Source organism: Osmia lignaria, chromosome 12, assembly GCF_051020975.1.
Source record: "Osmia lignaria lignaria isolate PbOS001 chromosome 12, iyOsmLign1, whole genome shotgun sequence".
NCBI lineage: Eukaryota > Metazoa > Arthropoda > Insecta > Hymenoptera > Megachilidae > Osmia > Osmia lignaria.
In genome coordinates this window covers 9145514-9171139 of record NC_135043.1, presented here as the reverse complement: position 1 = coordinate 9171139, position 25626 = coordinate 9145514, and the positions used below count along the sequence as shown (strand labels likewise).

Below are 25626 nucleotides of genomic sequence, written 5' to 3'. Positions count from 1 at the left end.
CTGAAATGCATGCATCTAGACAGACTCAAAATGGCGTGGTAGTCCCATTCGTTTGATATACTCCCTCTGCTTGAATACGTGAACCAACCACTCCACATTAAAAGCTTTTAGCAATTAACGTTATCCTCATTGACAGTGGCCTTTCAACCTTTGACATTCGTTGATGGTTTTGAAGAAAGGAATTCTTGAAATAATTGTATATGCTGATTTTATTTGATTTTTCGAAGCATTATGATGTTACGGTATGTGAAAAACGTGGAGAGGCTGAGATAAAAATGAAATTCAATATTTTCTATGAATTTGTTTGTTTTAAGAATTTCTTTCATTTTTAGTAATTTTAGAAGAAACTGTATTTGGATACTTCCTGCATTATAAATACTGGATATTCGAATAACTACTATCTCTATTTCTGCTTCAATTAGTAATTATCAATTAAATATAATTACCAGTAAGATCTTTCATTTTTAATTGCAATATTATATAGGATAAAGTTCGATGATCTGGTCTGGTCTGGAAATGTAACATGCTAAATGTTTAGTGAATTTTCTGCAGAAATAGAATATTCCAAGTTTTTGAATAATTTAAGTACTTCCTTTTGTGCTTCGTAGACTTACTCAGGTTGAAGCACAATCATTCGTCCACTGCATTTTGACAGGTTTGCTTAAGCAGCGTTTCCGATTTATTAATTTGAAGTATAAAATTTTATGGAAATGACTGCAGAAACATTTGACCAATATTTTCAAACTTAAACCCCAATTTCCAACTTCAATGAACACGTTTAAATTAACGGAGCAAAGACAAATCTACGTGCACCGACCGTAAAGTAATATCATTTTCATGCATGTTAAGCTGACTGACACGCAGAATGCGAGGAAGAATATTCTAAAAAGAAAAGGAAACAGAGCACCCTGTTCGCGTCACACTTTCTCGCTGCTACCAGTTTATTCAATGAAAAGTTTTCAAGGCGAAATTCTCATAAATTATGCTCGTGTTCTTTTATCAAATTTGGCTTATTTCTTGGACAAAGGTTAGTGAACAATAGATTTAAAGAAAGAGGAACTCTTGAAAGGCATTGTGAAGAAAGAATGGAATTAATTGTATCCATTGTCGTAATCTCTCTATAGTTTACTACTTTTTTATTACGCTATTCTATGGCCTACTTTTGCTTATTTAGAAATACATATTTGAGACGTTTCATTTCTGTAGATTGAAAGAGGAAAATTATGAAATTACAGCTGGAGAAAAATAATTTAAAATCCTTGTGTTACATTTGGATAGATTGATAAATTTATTTGCAAAAAATTTTACATTATCAGACAAAATATTGTGAATAGTAAATAATCTGAGAAAAAAAAGAAATCATGAATTTCTTCCTAACAAATGTGTTATCAAATGAAAGAATCGAGGGTTCGAAGGAAGAGCTATTCATTCAACAACCGCACTGGAAATGATTTCTTCGTCCAAGTGGTATATCTTAGCGACCCCTGATCGACGAAGAAAAACTCGAGGGAAAATGGTGTGCGAGTTCATTCCGTTTCTCGAGCCGACCGGCATAAATCTTAGCTCGACCTCGAAACTTCAGTTTACCAGCCACCGCCATAGAGATGATGTATCGCCACGTAGGTGTGCTTCTACCCGATAAAGATATAATTGGGACTACGAAGTGTGTTCAGTGTTGGCCAACACAACACGTGGTCATCGATCATTTCATCCAGCCTGTCCTTCGTCCAATTATCTTCCAACCTTGTGTACATTTTAGACGCGTATGCTCCGTAATTGAAAAACTTGTTCTCAACTCACCAGCTGCTTGGAATGTCTTCCGGTACGCCAGACGCTACGTGGAATAATCTCCTGTGATCTCGACTTCAATGCTCGTACCAGCTTCTCCTTCGGCTTCGAATCAATTATTCTTTAAAGGAATTTTCCCTTCGAGTATCAGTTGCTTTATCATCGAATTCCTTTTGAAATAAAAAGTGGAAATATGCTTTGATCAAATAATCGGAGATAAGGTGTTGATTTTTACAGTAGAAGAAACCGTGTATGGTCTGGCATATAGTCGCAGGGAAAAGTTCTCAAACGGCGGACCATGGGGAGAGCCCTAATTTTAATTTAATCTCCTATATTTTACACTGTTCCTTCTACCTTTCACTTTTAGATTAATGTGCTTGTACATGTTTTGTAAGTTTAAGTCTTGATTGACCCAGTCTGCGCTGTTTAAGGGTTAATTATTAACCCTTTTGCTATTCACTCGTTTGGGTTCTTAATGAAATTTTATAATTAGACTACTGGAATAGCAACATTCTTCGTGTTCACTCCAAAGTTGATGTAATCATTATCCACAAGTTAATTTTATTTCACAATCAAGATATTCGTTTGAGGTAATATATCTTTCACTTGTCGAGCCAATCGAATTTCATTGAAAAATACTTCCTTATCTACGTTTTTTAAGTCTTTCAATAGTTTGATTCCGACAGTCATTTGTCTTCTACGTCTAGCAAGATCAATTCTTACGTTAAATGGTTCTTTCCAATGTTCCTCCATCTACCATTATTTTTAAAATACTTTGTTATCATTAATCGAATCAATACAAATTAATATTTCTTCAATTTCTCGCGTTATTTTCTATTTAATTTTGAATATTTATATACTTGGTTCGACTATTTTTCAAGAAATATTGAAAAAATTGGACTAGTAGAAGGGGGTAGAAGTTTCTACGTGACCTATTTAAGTCTCCTAAAGGGATTTTACTCTACCGAGCATCTTTGATCAAAAGACTCTCGCGTTCGCAAAATCTTTTGTTTATATAACAGATTTGTAAACGCTCTCATGACTGAGAACACATTGCGTAAGTACGGTTTGCACAGTTAGTAGAGCGTTTATTAGCATCAACAGCAGTTCGCTTGTTCGATTCGTTGATGCCAAGAGCGCGGTAAGTGCGTCGTCGGCAGAGCCCCGTTTCCCTAACGTTTCTCATTAGCCTAGTAGTAAACTTCATAGCCGCTTGTTACCAGGAGCTTGAGAATCTGTGAGAATCACGGCAGTTTGTCGCTTTTGCTTTGTACGCACAAATAAAAGCGTATTCGCGTTTAACGTCACATTGCGTGCGTTCGACAAATAGAATTATATGTTCTACTTCTTTAGGAGAAGGGTTAATCATTATATACAGATCAATAATTGTATACGTTGCCCTATTTAAGTTTGAAATTATTCAAATAATATTAAATAATTTTGCTAATAAAATAAGAATTTTAATATTTTTAATATCACTTGTTCGATAACCACATACCAAATCTGATTTCCATTTCAGTGCTTCCTCAGCTGCCGAACGGAGACGAGAAATTACCTTGGAAGGCAAACAAATCTTTCCATAAATCGTCCCCGGTCGAACGCAAGCAGATTTTCTGAAAATTCTATCGCGCATACCCCAGTTCGACGTGTCCTCGTAACGAGCCCCTTTTTAAAAAGAGAAACGCTCGACTTAGCGTCATAACCGGCATCCGGAAGTCAGCAGGTAGGACGAATAGAAGGGTATTTCGAAGGTTTACACGAGGAATTCTGCATCTTGCCGAGAACAATGGAAAGCTGAAGACCGTCATTAACCGTGGAAGAGGTGGGATGTATGCTGTAGCCTTGAAACAAGAGCACCCCGAAACAAGCCAGGTTCGCGTCTTTGGTCCCATCTGGACCAGCCGTGTCAAGCGGCTCGTATGGGTCTCAACGCTCTATCCCCAGTCTATTGGTCCTGCCACACGGAAAACGACCACGCACACAGAGTGGGCCAGGTAAACGATGACTGGCAACAGAAACCCACGAATTTCGCGGAGTTTCAGGCTTTCGAAACAATGGAAACTTGTCCGCTTCTCTGGATCCCTCGTGGATTAGGCGGGCAACGTCAGCCACGGTATACGTTCCTGATAAATAGTTCCTTTCCGGTATAATTCGGGGATCTACGCTATTGACCCCTTGAATAGCTGATGAAAGAACACTGCGACAGTTCCTGGAATATGTAGCTGAGCCAAGGCAGAGATTAACTAAGGTAATTATGACGGTAAACAAAAGATGATTAGCTATTTTAGTACATTGAATACCACTTGAATTTTTATAGAAATCCATCACTTATATTGTTAGAAATTCTTTGACTCGTTTAATTAAAAGTACTTATATTAAATATTTGAAATGATGGATAATAGATACAATGGGATGTGGTAAAAATAATAGACAAAATTTCTTCAATAAATAGGGAACTTATAAGTGGATGTAAAATGAAAACACTAACATTTATTCGAGTTAGAAATAATATTACTTCTTATTATGCAAAACAATACTGTTCAGCACATGCATAAATCCTGGAGAGCACCAGGTTCCCTGTGTTTTTAGTGCTACTTGGAATACGAATTGTGCTAACGTTTCTGGATCACTTGATTTAAGATCTGAATTATTTAAATTTTCTTAATTTTATTCAATTACTTTAAATATTACTTTTGAACATGATCTAAATTTTTAATTTAAAAAATTTAATAAAAATATCACATTTACTTAAACGCGGATCAAAAATGACACTAATGACACTGATGTTCGTAAGTTAAATTTCCGGGACACGGTATCTTATCGCAAAGAACATCAAGCCACGTCGGTCTTCAATAAATTTTCAAAAGGTAGAGTAGCCAATACGAAGAGCCTGGAGTCGCAAGCTCGAAGCTTGCGAAATGCCGTTTGCGAGCTGATTAATGGTCCAGGCTTATGTACCGCAGGCCTTCATCCACTTCAACATCGAGAGCCATCGACTCGAACGTTCATCCTGGCAAGTATCTTCGTAATGCGCGTTCGTAGAAAACGATAAGTTAAAAAGACCGGAAAAAAGGCCGATAACGATGCCGACGTCCGTCTTGCGTTGATATAATACATTAAATACCGATTGAAACGTACGTCAGAAGTTCCTCGAGTACTCGCGATAGAAAACTGTATATATCCATTTAATGATCAAATAAATTCGTTTTTTATTTCGATAGTTCTTAACGATCCAACGGCATAGTCCGACTAGACGCGGAGCTATTCTACTTCAGCCGGATGTAATCCGAGGAACGGGGGAACGTTCAAGGGAAAGAACGAAAAATGAAATTTCGGATTATCGTCTGTTCGTAGATGTACTCGAGAGTAACCATGAACGAAACAATTTCCTCACTCGCGACTGGTAAAACGAGACGATAGCCGGGTGCTCGACGTCGGCAGGACATCCGGGCATAACTCGAGCGTAATCGTACCCTGGATAACTGGCTATCCGCTAGAAAGCGGATAATTCCACGCTCTTCCTGTATTTCGTACCAGACCACTTTCTCGTTCGAAAGGCGAATTGGCTGGTTTAAAAGGGGCGTAAGGGACGAGAACGAAATGGCAGATAAAAACTATGCGAGAATGATCCTCTTAGAGGAGGACAGTGATACCCTTACGAACGGAAAATAAAGAGGCAAGATAGGGATAGTCTAACTGGAACAGGATAGACGGGGAGGAAAGAGAAACGGGATGGTTTCTTGTCGACGATAAAGATTTAATGTTGTGTGTCGGTGGGTCGAATCGTGTAAAAGAACAGGCGTGATCCTGCTTTCTTGACTCCTCTTTCAACGAAGGGAATCCGCTTGCGAGGCGAACACTCGTAAAACCGTTTACGTGACACGTTGAGGTACACTGTATTTACATTTATTTATTAGCAGTATTATTTTCAAAAATTGGTATTGATATAAAATCGAGAAGCATAAATAAGGGGTTGAGTAATATTTTTAGAAGAAATATAAAATTTTCCAACGGGTTTAAAATCAATTAATTTATTTTACAAAATGAAATTATTCTTGTGACGATCGGTAATCATTGCTAATTGAGGTTTACAAAGCAAACATCAGCGAAGAAAGACGTCGTTCGAAGTTAGTAAAGCACGGAAGCATCGAAAGGGAGGAAGTTGGAAGAAAATCAGCGGAAAAGCGGAAGGAAAGCTTTGATCGTTGGCGCGATCGACGAGGCCGGTAACACCAGAGGTTCAGTAATTGGCTGTTACATTTTAAACAACCGGCCGCGTACGCTTTAATTTACTTTTATTTCCACCCGGGGAATTTTCGTTCCCGTTTTCACGGAGGTTTTTAACTGGACCCGACCTCCGACTGGCATTGGCTGCATTGCCCGGAATAAAAGGATCTTTCACGAATCCGCCGCCCCTATCCGTGCTTTTATTCTCAATTTCGCAACAGCCCCGCGATACAATTCCTCGTAGAATTACGGAACACCGACTACACGGTGTAATAAATAAAAAAGAAAAAAAATAAAGAAAGAAGGTACAAGAAAGAAAATGAAGACTAAAGCGCGAACGGTAGAACCTTAAAGTTTGTCCCAGATGCATTGTTGAAGGGATTGCTGGTAAATTGTAAGGGAAATATGGTCACTTCGTATCGTAAAAAGAAGGAAAAACAGAAAGGTTCTTTTTATCGCTTTGGTGGAAAGATGTTTAAGAGCGTTTCGCAGTTTCCCAGGAAATTATGCGAGATAAATCGTGGGACAGGGATTCAAAGTTTGTCGTGCAATTGTTAGGTGATTTAAATCGTTCAGAATAAATGGAAAAACGTACGATTGGTGGGTATTACACTGGAATCGATGTTGAACGTAGACACAGGTGATCGCGAAGTGTCTCGGCGAAGTTAAACCAACACCGTTGAAACGGGTTAGAGTTAGATGACGGTAACAATGGTCGCGCGAGGGGATGCGGCACGAGATGGAGGTATCCCCATAAATATTAATTGAGTCCCCATCGGCGTCGTACGAGGGCGTGGAATTTCCAACGACGGGTCGTACAGTAGAAAACGAAAATCCGCAGGCCGCAGAACCATAAATTCTCAAGTTTCTGCGGCTGTCTCCGGCAACCCACAGAATGACAAAGAGGGGATGGAAAGAGGAGGTTGGTGGACCCCCGCTAACCACCCTCCTTCTCTTTCCACCCAGCTCGGTTCAGTTACTCTAGCTCATTGCAGCTTCCTTCCGTTTTCTATTATGTTACGTACATGTGGTATGCTGAATCGTCCGAGGCGGACTGCTTTCTACCCGCAAGGATCCTGTCACCACCGCGACGTTGTTTCACTATTTGCATACTTTACTACTTTAAACGAACAGTACGCACTCCACTCGCGATTTATCGGACTCTGAAACATTTACGAACATACGCTATTGCTCAAAGTATTTGTTAATTATTAATCGTACATGAAGTTGCTAAAACCATTATGCAAACACTCGTCTGATATAATAACAAATTATTGCAAAATTAATTCGAAACTCTATTTTAATTTCAAGTTTATTGTTCAAGCTTAGTATTTTTTTTAATTTGTTTAGTGGTATGCAACAATTTTTCATATTGTCATTGAACTCAATTTTATACCATGTTCAATTGCAATGGAATTTAAATAGAGGGAAAGGTCCATTTAAAATGTCCTAATCTTTAAATCGGACCTCCACAATATTTCTTCTGCCAAATGACGGCAAAGGACACTTTCCCACGCTTCTGAAACCGATTCATCGCGCCACATGTGAACCCACGACCGCATCCAAATCGTTGATGCATTTTCTGATTGCGTATTTCCGGGAGTTCAATGAATTTTTCCGAGAGATTACCAATCGAACAAATGGTCGACATTTTCAACGATAACGTAGCGTTTTCATCCCTTTCGTTAAGGGGAGTGGCTAAAATAGAGGGTGATTTCTGGCTCATTGTATTCATTAATTGGTATACATTTGTTTTCTTGGAATCATTTTATTTATAAACAAATTTGTTATTATACAAATTTTATTTACCATTAAATCATATCAGACTTTTTCGATTTTAATTGGAAAATTCTTAATATGCTTTCAGGAAGATTAATAATATAGAATACAATTTTTAAGTAAAATTTCAATTTGAATATCTGTTGTAAAATAATATAAGCGGATTTTTTATTGAAATTGATGACGCACACAGCAGAAACATATCGATATATGAGTCAGATGAAACGAATGATAGAATTGGATTTTTACGTTTAACATGAACGACGTATTTCTGAAAATCTGATGGCTTAAAATCGTAAAACTTTCATGGGAAAAAACCCTGCAGGAATGCAAATATTCCGAGGAATTTATATCTCTTCTTTTGTGAAATTTGCGAGGAAAGATTAGTGGCATTGAAAAATTTTCACTGCATATTTCGAAAGCAAATCAAAGAATTACAGTGCAACAATTCATAGTCGTGGCGTATATTACAATAATACTAAAAAAAAAATTTTAAAGGCAAGTAAATAGTTGTAACCAACCAAGGATAAAGGGAAAGCCTACTGGTCCGTGGAGAAAGTTGTTTGACAATAATAAAGCGCTATCTGACTTCCACTTCGAGTCACTTAACGTCTGCAAGAACATTTAAAGTCCTTAGGATCATTCGCGCTATAAAACACTATCTTCCTTAGCTTCTTCCTTGCAGCTACTTATTACAACGACATTATCCTCGCTTTCCCTCATTAGCTACCCCAACAGCGACACTTACTTCCGGCCGTTTTCCCATTTCGAACCTGGTCACCCGTTACAAACAACCACGAACACCGTAGATAACGCAACTTCCCTTTCTCTATCTTCTATTTTTACTTTTGCTGTTCTTGCAATTGTTTTTACATTAACTCGAGTTGCAAAGCAACTTTAGTATTTCCTTAAGAAAAATATCTATTCTATCTATATTATGCAAATGGTGTACCATTTTGAAATTCTGCGAAGCAAAATATTGCATTAATTTCATGGTGTAGCTGTTTGACCATTTCTATCTCAGTTCGTTTTAAGACAAGCACATTGTCCTTTTTAATATGCACCGGAATAAAACATCATTCGGTTAGGGCGAAGTTCCTCACATTTTTCCCCGTCGACTTTAACACACGGATCGTTGAATATTCATAAGTAAAGTACGATGAGAAAGTTCAATCTGCAAGAAGTAAAGGACCGACTTCGTTAGGGTCTACCCCGACCCTCTTCCAATCTAGAGTTGCCTTCTTCGTTGAAGCTTCGGATAAACTTTGATAAGGTAATATTGTTACTGGTACTTCAGACAAACGAACAGCTTTCTACTTTGCTAAAAGGAACATGTTTGATGTCACTTCGGCCAAGATGGATCAGATATAAAATTACGAAAATCGTGCGTAAGATGAAAACTTTCGATAATCCCACCGCCGTCCCGACAACTAAGAAGTTTCTCCTCTGAGGCTTAAGGATAAGCCGACGTTTCAGGATAACGACCTTAAGAAAGACGTTGAAACCGAAGCAAAAGTTTAACTTGTAAAATTTCCCTTTCGACAAGCCACTTGTGGTTAACAGAGTCAACGATTACTCGATGACATTATTAATTTCATTTTAATTCAGTGAAAGCAGCGCCGGATTAAGGGGTTTCCAGGGGGGTTACATCCCTGAAGTCTCTTCTATAAGTAAAAAAATATTAAATATAATTTTTTTTCACTGCTGCCCTTTTTTTCCCTTTTTAATTTTTCAAGTTTGATAACCCCGGGCCCTGGAAATCTTAATTCGTTCCTGAGTAGAATGAAATTGTTTTACATCTTTGTGATAATAGATAATTATATTATATAAACCAAAAATATGAAAACCTAAGGGTGGACCTATAATGACTCTTCATTCATCTTCAAAGGGTTACCACCCTTACGACCCTCCGGTCACGAAACGGTTAAACTTCCTCTAAATTTCTCTTTCACTATTCCGCATGCAGGTATGTCGAGCGAATTTCAAGATTCAATAAACTTCCACCCTCTAACCCTTTGCCACCCCTTTCCGTTCTGTGTTGGTGGAGATTTTTCTGGCCGCACGCAGCGTGCAGACATTTCCTCTGCCGGTTAAATCGCACCTCGCGGCGCGCTGGGATTTCATCGATATTCGCTAATAAATTTTAAAGGGTGCCCTCGAGAACGCCTGAGCGCGCCCTACCTGTAAATATTCAAAGTTTTCGTTCGAATCGGTTTCCACCCCTTTACCCGACGATAGTCTTTCCTTCCTCGTCCGTCTTTCTTGCGGACAGGCAATCACATTGCGAGAGGGAAGAACAACTGGAAGTTTTTCGCGAGATGAATTCCTCGATTGAAGAAGAAAGAAAGGTGGGAGGATAAAAAAAATAAAGATAGAAAAGACGAAAGTTCTTTGGAGAGGGTTTTCGATATCCAACAGGCTCCCGGAATCGTTTCTCGAAATTCACGTAGGTAGACTTTGACGTGGCATCCTGAGAAGCTGCGATGATTTACATCCGAAGTAAATCACCGGATGTTAGGCATGTTTGAAAACTTTTGCCCGCTTTACCGCCGGTTGAAATGTAAAACCACCGGCACCGAGGGGGAACGTATCGAGATGAGTTTATGGCTGAAATCCGTTTCCGGAAAACGATTTTTCTCCATTGAACGGTGTAACGAGCATTATTTTTCTTGTTATGTCGAGAACGGATAACGTTTCTCTCGGATGAAGTAATTTTCGAACAGCTGCAAAAAATATTCGCCTTTCAAGATATTCCCTTTGTATCTGTACAGGATTTTTTTTGTAAGCCCTAGTTTTCTTGGAACATATTTTTCATTTTTATGGATTTATCAGTTGAAAATTTATCTGGTCAATTATAATATTAAAATAAAAAAAGAGAAGGTAACGAAAGAGCCTCAAATATAATTTAAATTATATTTGGAAAAAGGAATATAAATTGTTAGGGTCTAATAGAATCCACCTAGGTCAAATAATTTAATAAGAATAATATTTACAATTCAATACAGTTTCTCTTCGTAACGAAATATTTTAAAGACGAGAAAAGACGTGCGCTCCGTCGCGTACAACAGCAGAGTGGAGACAGAGGGGTGCGAAGGGGAAATTAAATTAAATTTAAATTAAGCTCAATTAATTAAGCCGCTTCTCCCATGGGAACACGGCTTCTGTGCCCGGTTACTGCCCCTGAAATTCACCGTGGGAAGGGGTAGCTGTGAGGGTAGTGATCCTTGTCTAGAGCCGGATACGGAACTAATCTCTTTTAAATTAGTATTAAGTTCTAAACGAGTTCAAGTTCGTGCTCGATGGTTATTAAATTCCATCATGCTATAATCGTGCATGCTTTCTGTACAAACTGCATCACGATCCCATTAGAAAAATTATAAATATCGTTGTATTTTTATTAATTTTGCAAATTGATAAAAAATAATATACAATATATTTTATATTAACCAACAGATAATACTAAATCATCATCAGTGTACTAAAGATCCATGAGTTAGTACTTTGCACTTTCATCGTATAATGGTGGTACGTAATATAGGAACAGCTCTGTGCTTTATAAATTTCGGGATATTGACCATGCTGCGAAAGAGTCATGGCCACTCGTGACCCGGCAATAATGAGTCCAGCTGGAAAATTAAAATCCTCGACTGATAAAGAACACCATTGTTGAGATGCACGATGCAATTCACTGCGATGCATTTCACTGCACTTTTGCATTTTTAATGTCAATTAACACCTCAACTCGCTTCCCCCTAAAAAATGACAATGTTCCAGACCCCTACCGTAGACCTTCCTTTCTAAACCCTAATGTGATAGAGCATAAGAAAACCTCAGGAAGCCTAAAAAATAAATTGTTTGAGCAAAGAGGAAGCACACGGGTGCATGGTCATACGTTTAACACGGAAAGATCCACTTGCCTCGTTTCTCTTTCAGAATTATAAGTATTGCATATAAAGAAAGAGAGAGAGACAGAGAGAAAGTAAGGGTGAAAATACGGTTCCTTTCGCAGTCTCTTAAATATTACTAATGCAAAGAAGCGAATCCTATAGAGGACAGAACAAAACAGGTAACGTCGGTATCAAAGTTTTAAGAAGGTTAATATTTACGATATCACTTTATTCTCAGAGACAGGATATTAAATGGTACCTTTAGGACCATTTCTTTTTCATTTTTAACCCTTTTCTTACCAACTGGAAAGACGAGTTTCAAACATAATAGAAAATTATAAAATGAAAGTATTGTCCGAATATTTTCGTAGATGACTGTACGTCCGTGAGCCTACCCTAAATTCCGACAGAGAAAATCGAGGGTGTAAAAGAGGGTTACGCGTCGGTTGAAATTGCAAGATAAATAAGCTCGGTGTTAATAAAGTCTTATCGGCATGCAACCATGCGTGTAGACTTTAAGCCACGGACGCACTAATCCCCTATGCTAATTTTGGTTGGCCAGGAAAACGACTACTTTAATGCCACCCCTTCGAACACGCGTATCCGTGAGAGGGGTTGCGACCACGTACAAAGAGGATGCCCGGTGCATTTGTTCGGACGCAATCAAGGATGTGCACTTAAATGCAACTGCGTTAAAACTGGAATATTCTGTGGTAAAAAAAAAAAACAATATATATATGTATATTTCAATATCTGTATTCAAAACATTGATTATAAACATTTCAGCATATTATTACAATACATGTATAAAATACGTTTCATTTGAGGGCATATGTTTCTATAAATCATAACTATAATTAATATTTCCTTACACAAATTTCGTATATCTCGTCATTTTTAATTAATTTTACATTAATTAACATATAGTGTTTAACATATTTAATATCAAATACTTAAAATGACTACGAGAAAATGAATTTTAACCCTCGAACAGCAGAGATTAGGATAATTTAAATTTCATCTTTTATTTTATATTATTTTCAGTTTTTAAATTTTATGTACTTATTTTAAATATTATTCTCTAAGCATATGAAATATTTTGGTTGAAAAATTGTAAATTTAACTTTAATCGATTAATCCTGAACCCGCTTTACGAGAGTTAAAAGATGAAACATTAAAACGAACGAAGCTAAGTAAGTAAAAATACTCTGCAAAAATATGTAACATTAATATTGATCAGTTGTCTGTCAGATTTTAATAAAACCTCAATCATGATTATATCCTCGCGAGCTACGTCACCGCTGTGTCGATATTAACGTGAAACAGAATGTAATATGTTTCGATCCGGATGAGAACAGCAGATACGAAGAAAAAAGAATTCGGCTAAAAGCATTCCTACGAACAAAATGCAAACTGACTCGGATATACAGAAATTTTACTGTTCCTTCATGCGTGTCCCTGATTCTCGATATAATATATATGTATTGTTCTAATGTATTTCGCTTACACGATACATCGAATACCTATCGTCTTTTCATTCCAATTTCTACTACGAACAATATATATTTTTTGGAGAACAGTAAAATTGTTGGAAAATTGAATGATAAAAATTAGATGGAAAAATGTTTGCAGCGGCTTTCAGGTGGTGTGTCATTCTTCTTAAAACCTATCGACAGAAATTGATTATTATTTGCAATTAAAATCAATAATAGACTTGTTAACCCTCGGACGGCGGACCATGGAGAGAGTCCCACTTTGAATACACAAGATCCGCTGTTCAAGGGTTAAATTAAATATATTAATTTGCACATAATTAAAAAGTGCAATATTCCAACTGAATAACAACTTAATATTTGATACATTATAAGTTTGATTTTATATTCGCTAATCACTCACCTTAACTTATTCTATTCGTTGCATCATTAGTCCGCTTTCTTTCTAAAATATGATTTCTTATAATAATCGCAAAACATATAGAATATTATAAGGATCTGAGACATGTAGAGATAAGCCACTGGTTTTCGATTTGGCTCGCAGGAGGGTAACAAAGTTTGGATGGTGTGACATATCATGATAATAAATTGAACCTGAAACCAAGAAACATTTTCAATTTTATACAGGAGTTTTTGTTTTGAAATATTTATAACTCGATTCGAGAGGAAAAAGAATGGGGAAAACGTTATTTTGTTTGATGCAAACGAAGTCGTGATTGATTTTAACTATTTATATTGCAGTACTCAGAAATGGTAAAAATCGTTTCCATAGTCATTTACAATGATTAAAAATACTTTCATCAATCTTCATTATATTTATGTCTAATATTTGAAAATAGTATCTTGAAAAAGAAAAACGTAGTAAATAGGACATTTTAACTAAGAAAGATAGAACGATTTTTCCTATGAAAAACCTTCTACACTGCTTGTTGAGAAAAGAAAGGTACACTGTCAGCGATTGATCTTTTCTATCTTCAGCTTTCTTTTTAGATCTTTCTTGCCTCGCGTAGACTTTTGCAAACAATTTGCTGCATTACTCCTAACTGCTCTTCAGTCACTTATATTTTCTTTTTCTCTTTTCGCTCGTCATTTTTTATTTCACAAAATTGAATATTTTTTAAGTAATGACGAGTCTTTCGTACGTTAAGACTACTCACAACGATGCAGGAAAAATTCGTTTATTTTCAAATTAATTTTCCAACGCTCGTGAAGATTTTAATTATTCACGTGCGCGCCTAATGAAAAAGAAAAAAAACGAGGGGCGAAGAAATAATCGTTTCAAGGGCGAAACGCGAACCGAGAACCGCGTTGTTCGCGTACAACAGAGCTTAATAAGCTCTCTCCTCGTTGTACGTAAAATGACACTTTACCCTGTCGCAGTCCTCTTCAATCCCCCCCGTTCCGCTTCGCATAGTATAAACGCTTAGCTTGAAATTAAACGACCACGTAACCCGATAAATCGTTCCGTCGATATCTCGCCAGAAATAAAAGTTCTCCGCCGTTGGAGTATTTAATTAAAAACGCAAACCACCACCACTACCCCCATTTCAACCCCATTCACAGGCCGCCCGTGTACTTCAGCCTGTTATTCTTGTTAGAATTCGAACGCAAATCAAATCGCGCTAGTACACGTGTAATTCCACATCCGGTACTTGCGACCTTTTCAACCCTCGTGAAAAGCGGGTTATCGAGTTAGGAAGAGCGAATACGGGCCAATATACACATTCCGCAGAAAACAGCATGCGTTTTTCGTGCTCATCGACAAAACATATTGCACCTCTTAACGAAGATTCGTTGGCCAAAGGCGTGGCCAGCTTTCATTGTTTCACAGGATCTCAAACGATATTCGACCTGTTTTTTATTCGTTTATCCATGATTCCCCGGCTGGATGCTGGGTTGAATGAAATTTTTCCGGAGATATAATCGTGGGTGGATGTGGGAGGGAAATTTGGATAAGCAATTCTGGGGTATTTTTAACAAGTCTAGATCCTAAATTATAAAATTGGTGGGTATCATTTTGAGCATTTGTTTAAATCGTTATTCTAGTTAGTTCAGGGTACACTAGGGCTTTCCTAGGAGAAATAACGATATTCAATGTGGTAATAGAAAATGGAAACGTACCATCTGTAATCCTGTAATGTATTGCTTCAAAGGTGCGATCCTCTTTTGCATTTCTGGCCCCAAGCAGGCAAGAAGATAATAGGTGTACATAATCACGTGCACGATGCAGTTTAGCATAATCGTAAACGTCCACATACCTCCTGAAGATAAATTAATTTCTTTCTTTTAAATATTTACAAATATTCTAAATTCTAAATACCTGAATATTAAGTGAAAAAGAAATGAAAATTCATATGAAATGAAAGAGGGATTTAATTTATTAAAGAATGATTTAATAAATTCAAATTAAAGGTAAACCGTAAGAATGTGTTTACCTGGGACAAATTTACACGCGATCCATGAAAGAAGAACAGTCGACGTATGATGATAGATGTGAAGAAATGACGCTTGATTATATTTCTTTCTTAATATGAAAATAAATGTGTCGCTTAATTCGAAGACTTTTAACAATACGACCCTCCAAACCCATTTAGCCATCTATAAGAAATTCAATTAAATTCCAAGTATTCAAATGTACTTACAGTAGACTCTTGTTATATTGCCATGTGAGCGATTTCAAACATTCTGGTACTGTTCTTCCATCATCATATCCAACGAAAATGATACAGCTCTATGTTCCTTCTTTCTCCAAATGAGAACTTGGTAGTTTAACAAATTTTTCACTCCTCCAACGGCAATATAACGAGAATCTATTGTATATTTTTGTTTAATTCAAGTGCTTACTCGATAAGACTCAGGATCGTGTGAAACAATATGAGGTTCGCATCCCAAAGAATATTTTGTGGTGTAACCTGAAGTAAGTAACTGCAAATTAAAATATATATTAATAAATAACAAGAAAATATTGTAAAATGTAATGTAAATGTAGAAGGATATAATTAATTAGTTTTTGATAATTTATTGTTCAAAATTTTACGTGTTTTTAAATACTTAATTACAATGGTAATTAAATAATATTTCTTCAAAACTTTAATTAATGACAAAAGTGAAATATTTCACTATGTTTTTCTCTTGCCCTTAATTTGTTTAAAATTTACGTAAACTTCTACAGAGTTTCTCGCTTATTCCTCAAGCTCTTCTAATTGTTTCAAGCAGTTTAAAATTCAGAGTGCAATATAATTAAATCACGTTATGTAATTTGAAGTTTATATTTAAAACACGGTTATGCTCTCGAATAAACACTCTATGCTCGTGCGTCTTAATAAGTACATTGCTATCTTTACTAAAGAATATTCTCTGACACTCTTGTATTTAATTATGAAAGCAGTTCGCTATGAATTAAACTGAAACAGTTTGCAGAATAATCTCGTCGCCACTTTTCAATAAGAATCTTATAAATTTTGAGATATTAATTTTCACCCGCAACCATTACTGTAATTACTGTAATTAAATCAATCAAAATTTTACTTAATCCTTTTCAACTCGGTTTGGATAATTTGAAAGGAAATTATCAGAGTTTTTATTTTGTAACGTCTCGAGCTTTACTTAAAGTTTTCTTCAGACCTTCAACTAATTACTGTAATTAAACAATTTTGAATGAACTTACCCCGTGAAAAACACATCCACTCGCGATCGCCATGAAAATATTATAAAAAATCATAACTTTGTTCAAGTTGTACGGTTTTCTATTTCTCATATATAATGGACCCAAACGAAGAACGATCACCAGATACAGTGATACAATCGCTAATAATGGAAACGGAGTACCCATTAGAAGCCAGTCTGCCACTCTAGGATCTAAAACAAAGAATTTACTCGTATAACATGTTTTATCTGTAATATTAGTGATGCTTAGAATTTTCATTAATTTTGTTTTCCATTATTATAAATTATAAAACTTACCTGCTACGTGTTCCATGAGGTAGCGATACGTTTCTAAGGGTCCCATATTCTTTCAGCAGCAAATAAGTCATCCAAATTTAATATTATGACAGGGAAAGACGGTAGTAAAATTAATTATTGCTATAAAAAATATAGAATTAAATACCTGTGATACGTGAATTGGGAAAGTTTTCCGATCCTGGCCATCGAGTTTGCATGTATCGACTGACATTCGGGTTACTGTACGATACGAATGATGTCTATCGACGTTAACACCGTCTTTCACGATGGCGACCCACTGTCTAAGTTCATCCGCAGGCCATGCACCCCTAGCAATGGCTCGGGGAAAGAAACGGTAACACACAAGCACACTTTCCCTTGTGTGTTACGGGTAAAGGGTTTCTCGCACACCCTATTTTAATACGATAAAGAAACGCGTTCAAGAGCTGTACAACGAAGCATAGTTTACCCGCATGTTTACTATAAATTGTGCCTTATATTTTCCATTATATAGCACGCTGTCATAAAAAACAAATCGATTAAATGGTCTTAATTTAATTAGCCTTCAATTTTTGAAAAATTGATTTATTGATCAATTTAATTCTTGATTAATTATTTTAGTAAAGAATTGTTGATAACTTTTTAAAGTTAATTTTCTTTTTATATAAAATAATACTGTGACGACAAATGATCCTAATGGGAACAAAATAATAAGCTAAAAGCATGGATAAACCGTGAACACGTTTAGTAGGCTTTCAACTCTCCTATTACGTTAATATTCAATTCTATAATTTGTAAGTCATTATGAGGGTCCAAGTTTCATGACCTCTGCTGCTTGAAAATTCCAGCCAATTGTCACGATCATTATCTATGTTTTTATGCTTAATTATGCATACGAGCATTTCGTATTGTTTGTCAGAATTACTAACACGATTTAATGATAGCAGCAATTAAATATTAAGCATTTCATTAGCACGGTTTACGGCAAATGAAATGCAAATGTAAGTGATGAAAACGCTTTTGAAACGAAACCAGCTACGCTTGATAATATAATACCCAAAAATTAATGAAATTATGAAATTGCACATTTCGTTCGATATTTTGTATTAATGTATTAATCTTCACACAATGGTCATTTCGTTATTGATGAAGAAATTTTATGTAATTCTGAATTTCATATTAATATATCCGCTGTTCAAAGGTTAAAAGATTTTCACTCTTCGCTTATTTTTGTGACATACATTTATTTTCAATATTTTCTACACACAGATTAAATTATTAATTACAAATTACTGTATCACTTGATTTAATTAAATGTATACTTTTAAAAATTGATCTATAATATGCATAAATATTTTTATTGTATTATAAAATTAAACAGTAGTGTAACTTTCCACTGTTCATTTATTTTTGTTGCACAGATAGGTAAATTATAGTGATTAAATTTTTATTTTCAATTATACTAATAAAATAGAGGATATAATAACTAAGTACCGTCATAGCTAAAACCTTTGGTAACTTATAAAATATAATTTCAAACGAGATGGTCTTTTGCTTTTAAGTTCAAATTCTACATATTCTATAAAATAATTTTTTTAATAACACGTTCGCGAATCTGATGTAGCGTGTTTTATTTAAAAATCTCAATTCGAAAGTAATCGATAGAGTATAGTTTCGATGGGAAACCGTGCGATTTGTCGTGGTTGCAAATCAATTCGCTACATAGCATGAAAAGTAGTGTTATAGATATACATAGGGCTTCTCTATATGCTGTCACTTGAATCAGGATTAGTCAACCGGTACGTCGCGACGCCGCGGTTTCTACAACGAAGAGAGTCATGAATTAGCATCGTAGCTTGGCATTAGAAATTTAGTAGCGGCCCCTCTCCTAATCAGATCAACTGATTGCTAGGTTTCTCCTAGTCAACTGAAAAGAATTGATTGCCGTGGCTAGAATTTGTTCCTCTTCTAGGTAAAATACAGTTCAATTTAGGACACCGTTAATTTTCATTTAAGAATATTGAAACAAATTTTTCAATTAAAAATAATCAATCAATTAGTCTATTTTTGAAAAATGTTTCAAACATTTGTGATGAAGGACTTGCCCTTCGTCCAGATAGGCTCTACTTCTTTTAAGGGTTGATTATAATATATTTTATTCATTTTTTATTACCTGCTTTTATTTCTAAAATCGATGAAGTCTGGCAATACTGAACTATCAATACGTGGTTTTTGTTCATCATAAAGGAATTTACATAAATTCTCCAAGGTTCTCCAGTTCGTCGAAGACATAATAAATATCTTGAGCGGATACTCCGGAGTTTTGAACAACGAAGCGGAAGAAATTGGGATTCTCGTGAAGCGGTTGGTAATTTATCATTAAGCTGCCTCTTTTCGCCATCTTCTCTTTTAATTTAGGAGCAACCTAATTAAACAAATTATTCTTTTAATATATTTAATGTTATTTCCTTATTAATCTAGCTCTTAATCTTAATTAAATACTTTATCTCAAAAGAGTCAAACATATTTTCTTTCTGATTTTTACAATAATTTACTGTTTGCCAGTAACTAATTTTTTTATTAATTGTTGGTATAAATGAAATCTGTTTTATCATTCAAACTGAATACCTGCAGTTAGTATAGCAGATACCAATCGACTTAAATGGTAGATTTCTTTAATATCTACTCCTGACATAGTAGGAAACTGTAAATCTGTTACTATATTATAAAATGTCATTTTTTAACTTTCAAAACATTATATTCCAATTCTTTTACGAGTAAATATCATTTTCAAATTGTTATAGAAAATAAAGTACTTGGTATATACTATTCAAAATTATAATTCTGCAAATTATTCGGATCTATTCATATCAGATATATTTTATTTTTATTATTTGCAATCCATAAATTAAAAAAATTATTATTTGTGCTAATTATAAATATTTTTCAAAAACTTAATATAATGCATAAAAAGTAATATTCCACTGAATTATAAAGAAATCTAGAATATTTTGCATATCATACTGCAATTTTTTATAAAAAATCACATTTTAATAATGTGAGTACTATAAATAAAAGTATATAAACACTTCAGAGAATTTATTTCACTTACTTTGTTTAATTGTATTTTGTAATCACACATAAGGTTTTGATTTCTCAAAGACGGCGGTATAAACCAGAAACACACGTTTATAAAACATGAATCTGTTACTAATTCGAAGCCTTCTCTCTTCTCGACCTCTTCTTTAAAAAGAGCTGACAATGTCATTAAATGATCCACATGTTTCTCAAAACCCGAACTACCCTGAAACAAATTTATCTGTAATTTTGTAACAGCATTTAGGTAAAATTTAATTATCAAGAAATAATGCAGAAATAATTTTTTATATTTATATATAATATCGAAAACATTGAAATAAAAAATACAATACTACCTTACAAGGTATTTACCCTGTAAGATAAGAGCTGTGTAACACTATAATTTATAGCCAACTAATTCAAGATTGAGGTATATTGATTATAATTCATTATGTAAGTGCTAAAGGGACTGGTAGGAGCTGTGGAAGTTGCTGGTCTAAATGCACTGGTGTCCGCAGACCCCCTTGAGAATTTCAGGAGCTCCTTTTATGATCTTGAAAATGCAGTGAATAGATGCAGTATGAACATTCTTTATTCCTAGCAGGGGAAGTTAATATATGCATAAGTATACTGGCAAGCACTTGAAACATAGCATACAGACCCTTATCTTGTACGGAGTGCATCGCAGTAGCTGCTTAAACCACAAAGTACAAGATGCACAATTGAAGGAAGATCAGGGGAAAAAGTGCTACCAAGGCTAGTTTTGCAGATATTTGCATAAGTGGTTGACACTTAAAGATTAATAAGGGGAAGAGAGGAAACTCTATATAATGCAAAATCTTGTCTTATGATCATGGTATATCGTATGAGACAGCAAGATCCTTTAGAGGTAAGCATTTTTACACAGAAAATATTTTACATCAGGGATAAACCAATTTTAAATAAGCAAAAATAGATTAAGATAAAAATATGAATTATAATATTACCTTAGCTTGCCACATGAACCAAAATTTCAGCACATCTGGTCTGCGTCCACACTGTAAATACTTGTCTCCAACATCTAAATCAGTAGAATAAAATTTGTCCTTTTGAAAGAGATAGGGAGCTTGTTTAGCATGTGCTTCCTTAAAAATATTCTCATGTCTGGTTAAAAGAACTGAACACTGTTGAGGGATTGCCAGTAATTTATGTGGATTGAATGAAATGGAATCTGCTCTTTGTATTCCTCTTAAGAGAACACTGTGCTTTCTGCTGAATATTAAACCACCACCCCAGGCTGCATCAACATGCAACCACATATCGAATTCTTGACAAATGTCTGCAATTTCAATTAGAGGATCAAAGGCACCCAAAACTGTCGTTCCTAAAAATGAACACCATTATTGACAAATAACATTGCACATCAGTCACTGATATATTCTTCTCTTCTTTCCGATTTATTCAGTCACCTATCGTACCTGAAGTAGCAGAAACCGAAAACGGATGATTCCCTTTCTTTTGTTCTTCCAGTATGTTGGCTCGTAAGTCGTTAACATCCATTCTGCCGTATTCATCTGTTTTTATTAGAATAACTTCCACGTCGCATACGCTTCCCCATTTCGAAACCGAATAATGTGCATCTTCGGACGTGAATAATACCAAATTTGTAGATGGAACTTTTTTATTCTAAATGGATCAAAATAAATTAAAGGGTAATATTTAATTTTTTAAATTTATTTTAAAATTAGAAAACTTATGCAAAGTGTTAAAAAAGAAGGATCAAACTTCAAAAGCATATTGTATTCGTCAGAGTGCTACAAAACTTTTTTAAAAAATACATGAAATATGAATTCTGTGGTAATGGAATTAAGAAATTTTCGAAAGAATTGAATTATTTTTACAATTGTTCAGATACTTACGTCTGGACTTTTCTTTCTAAACGAAAATCGAGCCAGGTTGATGGCAATTCCATTCGCGAAGGAACCTCCTGGACAGAAGAGACCATCCCCAATCGTAATACCATTTTCTTCATTGTAAAACATGCTCAACAATTTTGTTATTACAGTCTTCTCCATCAGTGTTAAAACTGGTGCCACTTCGTAAGTATACAAGGAAGAATTTAGAGCGTCGGTAAGCCATTGACCGGCTAAACCGTATGGATCCAATCTAAATAAATTTCAGTGAAATAGTACGCTACTTGTAACATCTTTCCCGTAAATATATCAAAAATATCAATTTCTTTTCTTCTTTTAATATAAAATGTTTCAACCCTTTATCTTACTGTTTGAAGAAATAAAGTTACTTCACGTATTAAAATTGCAGTATTATATTTAATAATACCATCATTTTAGAAAATAAAATAAGGTAAAATATTCAACAAACATGCAATACGAAAACTTCACCATTTAATTATAGAATTATTAAATAATCTCCATATTAAATAGAATTTTGCTTAAATATAGCAATCAGAAATGATTTTTTTAGAAGTAATTATACGAAATGACTTCGTACCATTCACAGAAGAAAATAAAAAAAGCTACGTAAAACTGTATTTTATGACCAAAATTGAAAATAATGGAAACAGAGTACATTTATTCAGATCTGGCTCGAGAATGTTTCAGATCCAAGACGGCAAAGATAATGATAACTTCCAACATCCGACAGTTTTATTACGTACATTATACAAATTTTCAAACATAATTTAATCATTATTTTCCATATGAAAAACAAACATAAAATTACAAGCCATTAAAGAACTACAGTGTAATTATTCCATAAACTTCATCGAATTATTTATTAACTCACGAACCTTATAATTTTTGCCATCATTATAAAATTAAGTTCGTGGACTTAAAAGTATCTTACCCAGAGAATAACTGATTCATAAAGTAAGGATGTCCCGTTTTCGCGCTGTACTTAAAAACTTGAACCGCGATCTCTAAAAGACTATCCTGGCTTCTCGGCTCCTCCTCTAACCCGAAGTTTATGATATGTTGCAGGTGACCTGGTTCTCTCCATCTCAACACTGGATTTTTACGGGACACGCTTTCGAAGGTGGAATCGATCAAGGCCGCGATAAACTTCTCGAGAAATCGTTTGTGTCTTTCCTCGCATGGTATACTGCGCCAATCCGACATTAATATGTAAATTGCCTGACGCCAGAAAGCGTCGGGAAAATGGGAAAGCAGCTTGAGGCAGAAAACGTACTGATCCGCTCGCGATTGACCTCTATCGTATATAAGTGAAGCACAAGGTCTTGGTAAATTCGCCCAATTGCCCTTAACGAGGAAACAAAAGCCCAGCATCCGGGCTAATAAATTAACGGGGCATTACCAATAATTGTACTGTATAATAACCCTCGTAAGATTGATTAGCATTGGTGATTTTGAAAATAAAGCAACAATGTTTAGAAAAAATAAAGAAATAGTATTTATTCAATCTCATTCAATCGTGCAGTTTAAGCTCTAATATGTACAGAGTACTTAGCGCAAAATTATGTACAACAATGATATTACAAAATTATATTGTGTATTACGTTCATTCCCCGAACCCTTGTAATTCTCTGATACCAAGAAGAATTAGCTTGATGTGAGCGTTCGTCTTCGCTACTTCTTTACGGAGATGCGCAATCTGTTGTTCCAGTAATTTAATTCTTACATTAATAATTACTATGGCATCGTGTAGTGAAAATTCAACATAGTGTCCTAAGCCAATGTCCAAAAGAATTGTAGAGGCATCAGGGATATGTGCTTCGACGAAGAAATTCTGTCCTACATCTACTTGGGTTTTGAAACCACTTTTATCAAAGCCATTATTCTGAAGAGTAGTTATGGTCGATTTTAGCTGAAGAAACTCTGCAACATCTGCATTCTTAACATCAATTTTCTGCTGTAACTTAGCAAGATCTTCTTTTAATACTTCATTGATAAATGTTTCAAACTTTAAGATCTTCTCATTAATATCTGGATTCATAATTGAACCACCTGTACAGCAAAGGAACTAAAAGAATATGCAAAATACATTCAGAATCATTTAATTTCATAAAACTATGAAAGTAAATATGGAAAGCGATTATGATACAGGTTAGGTGAATTGTATAGTTTACTATTATACAAACATTTAATTTATTATTACATACACTTACCCAAAACAAAGGTAACTACTAAAACTTTTCACGGAACAATTTTCAATCCTTTACATTCAATTAATCTTATTTAAAAATGAAATACTATTAACTGTTGAGGTTAAGATAAACATCATTATTAAGTGTAACCATAGGGGATTTAATTTATCATTCAAGAAAATCACAAGATAAAATGAATGTTATTTAATAAGATTAAAAAGCTCCTGACAATTGCACGAATATACGTAATTAAACAAAACATTACTCTAAAATCACTCGAATGTTTGTGAAACAGCGCCAACTATTCCTCTGGTGACAGTTATTGGTATTATTGCAGCGACTACAGATGCAAGAAGATTGGACATGCCTTTGTTCTCGAGGGGTCATGATTTTTGGGGTCTCAGACACCCCCAGATGAGATTAGGTCTGCATGCAAAGAGCACAGCCGGTATGATAATCGTGCCTGTTTTACCGCACCTGACTAGAGATCCACGGTTCAAATCCTTGGTTCTCAACAATTTCTTTTTTTTTAATGATAATTTGTCTCTTATTGAATCATTATTACATAAAAATTATCATAAAAAAAAAAAAAAAAATTATTGGGAACCGAGGATTCGAACCGAGGATCTTCAGATTGCGAGTCATAGGTCCGCTCCGTGGTTAAACACATGACTCGCAATCTAAAGGTCCTCGGTTCAAATCCTTGGTTCCCATTTTTGTTTTTTTTTGTTTTTTTTTTTTAACTCAATTATTTATACATACAACATTCAATAACTGTTTAATGTTTAATAAATCAAAAGCAGAACATACATGAAAATCAAACTTAAATCAAAACAGAGTAATTATTTCCCAATATGAGAAGTTTGACCCAGAACGAGGTGCGACCTCCTCAGTCTTATAGCGACCGCCGAGGGGTGCGGATCAACCTATCATATATACATGTATTTCTAATTTCCTTTCGGAGTTTATTTAAATTACTTTATTTATTTTTTCGCTTCTTAAATAAGGAATATTATAAATTTATCCCTCTTCTAACCCTCGGCCAACCGCCCTGTTATTTATCATCCTATTCCTTTTTATGGACCAAGGCCTCCCTTCGCAGTTATTTATCTTTTTCATTCTTTTCATGGGCCTCATGGGGACTACTAAATCCCTGCACCCCCTGCATCCCAGTATTCCTTATATCCCAGCATTCCTTGTATCACTACATCCCTTACATCTCTGCATCCCTTACATCTCTGCATCCCTAACATCCCTGTAGCCCATATATCTCTGCTACCCTTACATCTCTGCATCCCTGACATCCCTGTAGCCCTTATATCTCTGCTAC

General features: G+C 35.1%; 4 protein-coding genes across 9 annotated transcripts in view; 1 reads left to right on the top strand and 3 right to left on the bottom strand.

The window, feature by feature from the left end:
* Positions 1-23306, top strand: part of LOC117603132 (kin of IRRE-like protein 2) — a 214410-nt gene extending 191104 nt beyond the window's left edge. For 4 of the 5 annotated variants that reach the window (XR_013063214.1, XR_004581145.2, XR_004581143.2 and 1 more), the window contains one exon: positions 3308-12520. The gene's annotated coding sequence lies outside the window, so the exon portion shown is untranslated. Of the gene's footprint in view, positions 1-3307; positions 12521-23172 lie in introns of those variants that run through there. The other variant, XR_004581142.2, reaches the window with a different exon arrangement.
* LOC117603134 (very long chain fatty acid elongase 7) lies at positions 12673-17396 on the bottom strand. The gene is made up of 8 exons (XM_034321968.2): positions 17283-17396; positions 17138-17186; positions 16842-17032; positions 16019-16099; positions 15610-15772; positions 15296-15435; positions 13578-13768; positions 12673-13347 (listed from the first exon to the last, which is right to left on the bottom strand). Exons 1-7 carry the CDS (start codon positions 17346-17348, stop codon positions 13604-13606), a joined length of 855 nt encoding a protein of 284 aa, XP_034177859.1. The 5' UTR covers positions 17349-17396; the 3' UTR covers positions 12673-13347; positions 13578-13603.
* Positions 18431-23478, bottom strand: LOC117603133 (cysteine sulfinic acid decarboxylase). 2 transcript variants are annotated; one of them, XM_034321967.2, is made up of 7 exons: positions 23039-23478; positions 22093-22339; positions 21652-21859; positions 21181-21557; positions 20229-20420; positions 19290-19541; positions 18431-19043 (listed from the first exon to the last, which is right to left on the bottom strand). In XM_034321967.2, the coding sequence occupies exons 1-6, from the start codon at positions 23476-23478 to the stop codon at positions 19368-19370; spliced, it is 1638 nt and encodes a 545-aa protein (XP_034177858.2). In that variant the 3' UTR covers positions 18431-19043; positions 19290-19367. The 2 variants fall into 2 exon arrangements, with proteins under 2 accessions (XP_034177858.2, XP_034177857.2); XM_034321966.2 differs by having other exon boundaries at positions 18435-18937.
* A 100-nt stretch (positions 23479-23578) lies between these two features.
* Uxt (Uxt prefoldin-like subunit) lies at positions 23579-24628 on the bottom strand. Its single transcript, XM_034321969.2, has 2 exons — positions 24318-24628; positions 23579-24172 (listed from the first exon to the last, which is right to left on the bottom strand). The coding sequence occupies exon 2, from the start codon at positions 24143-24145 to the stop codon at positions 23711-23713; it is 435 nt and encodes a 144-aa protein (XP_034177860.1). The 5' UTR covers positions 24146-24172; positions 24318-24628; the 3' UTR covers positions 23579-23710.
* Between the last annotated feature and the right edge of the window lie 998 nt (positions 24629-25626).